At 50.6% G+C, this 5,025-nt stretch overlaps 1 protein-coding gene across 1 annotated transcript; it reads right to left on the bottom strand.

Moving 5' to 3' along the window:
- Window positions 1-1,334: 1,334 nt before the first annotated feature.
- On the bottom strand, window positions 1,335-4,802 carry LOC102764778 (keratin, type I cuticular Ha1). Its single transcript, XM_006774372.2, has 7 exons — window positions 4,452-4,802; window positions 4,222-4,304; window positions 3,718-3,874; window positions 2,741-2,902; window positions 2,531-2,656; window positions 2,136-2,356; window positions 1,335-1,461 (listed from the first exon to the last, which is right to left on the bottom strand). Exons 1-7 carry the CDS (start codon window positions 4,797-4,799, stop codon window positions 1,335-1,337), a joined length of 1,224 nt encoding a protein of 407 aa, XP_006774435.1. The 5' UTR covers window positions 4,800-4,802.
- Between the last annotated feature and the right edge of the window lie 223 nt (window positions 4,803-5,025).

Genomic DNA, 5,025 nt, shown 5'->3' on the forward strand with positions numbered 1-5,025 from the left:
GAATAAATAGTTGCTTTATTTAAAATATATATATTTTTTTCAACCCATTTTATTATTTTAGTACACAAGACTGTGTTTCACTAACGTGAGGTCTGATACCAGCCTCAGGAAGCCTGGTGTGATGGGCAAATTAGTGGGGAAAATTAGACCCCTCAGTGGTTTCTGATCCCTTCCTACCAAAATGATCCTCTGAGGTTTTAGCAAGTGGATGCTTATCACTTCCGTGGCTCTTCATTAGAAATTAAAGAAATATCCCTATTCTTGATGAGTGCTGCTGTCACCTTCGGTACCCCAAGATCTGCTTGCCTTTCCAGCCTTTGGTCACAGGGGCAGGGAGTCTGGCTTATAACAGCACTACCTGGGTTTTATGCCTTTTAACAAATTGTAAATAACTTACAGCCAGGGCTGTTGTTTTTTTTCTTTATGTGTCTCCCCTCCCTGCAGCCCCGGGTCTGCATGGGGCAGGTATTCATCAGGTACTGGTTGGACTGCACTGAGAAAGGCAGGGGTATCAAGTGAGGAGTTAAGGGGTCTCTAAGCCCCAGAGCACAGAGGGGAAGCGAGTAGCCGAAGCCCAGGCTGGTAATGATCCACCTACACAGGAGGAAGGAGGAAGTCTTGGGCACAGCAGAGGGTCCCTTCACTAGGTGATCCTGAGACTGTGAGACCCTCAGCCACCCAGGTGATATAGTGCCGGCCCTATAACTTCCTGCCTAGAGAAGATGAGCTTTCCAGAGCCCCTCTCTCTCTGGCCTCCAGCTCATGCCTTTGAATACAATCAGCTCTAGGAGATGTCAGGTCAAGAGAAGAGGGGAGGGGGGTGGGGGAGAATCTAGGAATGGTCAGAGGGAGAGAGGAGCCATAGCCCTGCAGCTGCCCTTCCCTCCCTCCTGCCACTCTGCCTCACCCATGGGTGCCAGGCCAGCCCTCTGCCCACCGGGCATAGAACGGCTCTGTATCCAAGAGTCAGGTCATTATATGGCCTGACTTTCAAGTGGCTTTTTATAGAGTGCTCCAGGGATGGGTGTGGCGAAACAAATGAATACCAATGAGACATGAATACCAATGAGAAAGGCGTCTGCTTTGCCAGGGAAGTCAAGTTTATTAGGAAGTTCCAAGGAAGGCCGCTGGTGCTTGGGAGGGTTCTCTGGACAAGCAGAGAAGGAACAGACCCTGGTGAAGGCAAGGTGGGGCAGGGAAATGAATGATCTAGAGTAGGTTGGGTGAGTTTCCAGCCATGCAAATTGTATCTTCAGGCCCTTGTGTCAAATGAACCAGGGCCAGGTCAAAGCTCTGGAGCCCTGGGCCCTGCCTCCTGGCTCCTCTGGCAGCCCTTAGTGCACAAAGGGGCTGCAGGGTCCACAGCGGGGACGGGGGACGCAAGGTGTGCAGGGATTGGAGACACAGGGCCCAATGGGCTTGCTGCAGGCGTTGGTTGTGGCGCAGGGGTTGCAGGGCAGCCTGGAGAAAAAAATGATGTGGAAAGGTGAATTGAGGGAGGCTTATAATACGTACCAGAGAGACCCCAAGAATGGAATGCCCATCTGGACATGGCCTGACCTATAACAGAAAGGCTAAAGGCTCAGCGACTACAAAGCTCACGGTCAAATTTCTCATGTCTCCCTACCATATAGCGCCAAAATTCTAGACAGAAACTCTGAAACCATGGCTTTGACTCCCAACACTGTCTATTCCCAGCTGGTGACCTTGGGAAATTCCCTTAACTTCTCTAAGCCCAGTTTCTTCCCCTACAGAATGGGGAGAAGACTGATCCAGCCTGCCTGCTTTTAACTGTACATAAGGCCAGATGAGGTAGTGGATGGAAGTGTACCGTCTACAGAAAACAGTATTATAAAACATAAGAAATATCATCAATATTATCACATTAAAATGCAAAGAGTTGGCTGTACACTTTCAGTTTGTACATTAAACAATTCTTGCCATTTTATGTTTTCAATGATGGCCATATTGTGTTCCCTGAGTTCTACTTGAGCATGTGTGGTGTGAAGTCATAATTTTATTTTCAAGGCATGCAATCTTTCCCTGGAGTCCAACTGAGAAGTATGCGCATCTGTGTGTGTGTGTGTGTGTGTGTGTGTGTATGTTTCATCAAACACCCCCGGCCAGGTACTCACTTGCAGTCCTCGCTCTCCAGCAGGCCCCGGTATGTGTTGATCTCACACTCCAGCCGGGCCCGGACGTCCAGCAGCACCTGGTTCTCCTGGTTCTGCCGCTCCAGGTCACCCCTGATCTCAGCCAGTTGGGACTCCACGTTGGTGATCATGCACTGTACCTGGGACAGCTGGGAGCTGTAGCGGGCCTCTGTCTCCGTCAGCGTGTTTTCCAGTGAGTCCCTCTGTGTGTGTTGAAGAGGAAGAATGTCACAGAGCTGCTCCTTTAGCATGTCCCCTATAAGGTTCTATAGAAGTCACAAGCTTCCAGAGTTAAAGAGACTATGACCCAAAGAGCTGCCCTGTGACTCTGATTCCCCAACCTCATTTTCTCACCAGCAGGTCTGAACAATACCCACCAGGTTGTGCTGGGCCTGCAGCTCAATCTCCAGGGCGTTGACGGTGCGTCTCAGCTCAATGATCTCCACCTGGCAGGTCTGCAGCTGCTCTGAGCTGGACACCACCTGCTTGTCCAGCTCCTGGGTCTGAAACACCAGAGGTGAGAGACAGGATCAGACCCTGCCTTAAGGGTCCCCAGGTCCTGGGTGGCCATGTGCTGAGATGCCCACCTGGTTGGTGAACCATTCCTCCACGTCCCTGCGGTTGGTCTCCACCAGGGCCTCATACTGGCACCTGGTCTCATTGAGCACACGGTTCAGGTCCACGGTGGGGGCAGCATCCACCTCCACATTGAGGCGGTCTCCAATCTGGCAACGCAGGGTGTTGACTTCCTATGGATTCAGAAAAAGCAAGAGTGACTCTCCTCAGTGAAGAATAGACTCGAAGGAATGGCATTGTTTGTTGAAGCCGGTTAGTCTGTTTCCTCAGGAAAGAAACTTAGTGGAACAATCTCTGACAGTTCAAGGCAAGGTGATCTGTGCTCCATGTGGGCCCAGCTCCCTCCTCTCCATGACTGTGCCATCCCTCCAGGATTCAAAGAACAAAATATGACCATAGGTGTGGAAACATGGAGCAGACTGACACAGCTCAGAGGACAGAGGAGTGGTAGTTGGGTGGAGGGGGGCAAAGGGAGAGGAAATGGGGGACATCTGTAATAGTGTCAACCATTTTTAAAAGATACATATTTTCAAGGACCTGCTTGGATGCCACTGAATGTCAGACTAATCCGCCACTTTCCCAGTTTGCATCAAATAATTCTTGCCATCAAGTAAGAGAATAATTTAATCCCAGGAGAGAGAAGAAGGAGCCCCGGATTATTCTTCACCAAGACTTTGAAAGAGTAGAGACTCTTTTGGCTCTTCAGGGTGAGAGATGACTTTGCATAGCATGAATACAACCATGGGGCCTGGAACACACCCACCAATGTGGGCATTGTACAACACAGCGACCAATCACAAGCTGGTGGGAGTGCTAGGGGAAATCCAATTATGAGTGAAAGAGACAACTTATCTGGGACCATGTATAGGTTTCATCTCTTCATTTTTTTTCTGTCATTATGAACTGTTGGTGTTTTAAAAGGAAATCACTAAAGCCACCTCAGCAGGAGCCTAAATCAGGTTTCTTCATTTCTCATTTCCGGCCTCACCTCCTCGTGGTTTCTCTTGAGGCAGAGCAGCTCCTCCTTCAGGGACTCCACCTGGGCCTCCAGGTCGGCCTTGCACAGCGTCAGCTCGTCCAGGATCCTGCGCAGCCCATTCATGTCCGACTCCACCAGCTGCCGCAGGCCCAGCTCTGTCTCGTACCTGCACAAGGACAAGATGAGAACAGTAGCTGGCAGACCTCGACCTCCAAGACTCCCAGGGATGATCTTTGATCACCCCATTCTGCTTGTCTTTCCACTTTCTGCAATGAGTGAAACCAGGAGACAGAGGGTTCTGGAGGCTATCAAGACCCAATATGGATCCAAAAGCAATAGATTGATTTGAGCCCTCATCTCTTGGTGATTCCTTAGCTGTGCTCCCCTCAATCCCTGTAGAATCCTTTGTGACCAACGGATCAAACTGTTATTCAATAAAGCTACGGGAATCCCTTTTCTTCTGGAGATTTAACAAAAGAGGTGGTCCCCAGTGCACATTCTGAAAGAACTTACTTGGTCCTGAAGTCATCTGCGGCCAGCTTGGCGTTATCAATCTGCACCACCAGCCGGGCGTTCTCAGACTTGGCGCACAGGATCTGGAGAATGAGAGGGCACTTAGCGAGGACAGTAAAGGGGAGAAGCTAGAGTCAAGATGACATAGAATCAAGAAACACACTTCTCTACCACAGATTGACAATAATGGCAAACTCCCCTTGCTTAGCAATGACAGCAAGGCCCCTTACCTTCTGCTGGAACTCCTCAATGGTCCGAAAGTAGGACTGGTAGCTGGGGCACATCAGGGGCTCCTGCTGCTGGCACCGCTCCTGGATGCGGCTCTCCAGCTCCGCATTCTCCCGCTCCAGCTGCCGCACCTTCTCCAGGTAGCTGGCCAGGCGGTCGTTCAGGAACTGCATGGTCTCCTTCTCGCTGCCATTGAAGGAGCCCTCACAGAACCAGCCGCAGTTGCCCACATTGGCAGGGATGTTCCAGGCCCCGGGCAGGGGGGTGCTGTGGCAGCTGGGGGCCACGCAGGGCCTGGAGGAGCAGCTGGAACGGAAGCTCAGGTTGGGCAAGTAGCAGTTGTAAGGCATGGTGCTGGGAGGGAGCAAGTCACCCAGCTGAAAACAGAGTCCCAGCTCTCCAAGGAGCATGTAAGACTCCTTCTTCTAGGAGCATTTATATCCTCTCCACAGAGGGTGTGGACATAGTATGTAAAATCTTTTGTCTTCTTACATCTTCACCACTTTTCAAATGCCCTTCCCTTCAGTCTGTTATTTGCCTTCCTCATAAGAGTCTCTTGTCCCATAAAATTCTTGT

This window comes from Myotis davidii, unplaced genomic scaffold (assembly GCF_000327345.1).
Source record: "Myotis davidii unplaced genomic scaffold, ASM32734v1 scaffold327, whole genome shotgun sequence".
Classification (NCBI taxonomy): domain Eukaryota; kingdom Metazoa; phylum Chordata; class Mammalia; order Chiroptera; family Vespertilionidae; genus Myotis; species Myotis davidii.

Bases quoted from the DNA above. Each gene is read 5' to 3' on its own strand.
- LOC102764778 (XM_006774372.2), bottom strand. From the start codon at position 4,799: ATGCCTTACAACTGCTACTTGCCCAACCTGAGCTTCCGTTCCAGCTGC. The intron at 3,875-4,221 runs GTAAGTTCTTTC...GTCCTTGTGCAG, and splicing joins GCAGATGACTTCAGGACCAA to GTACGAGACAGAGCTGGGCC. The intron at 2,357-2,530 runs GTGGGTATTGTT...CAACACACACAG, and splicing joins TGCAGGCCCAGCACAACCTG to AGGGACTCACTGGAAAACAC.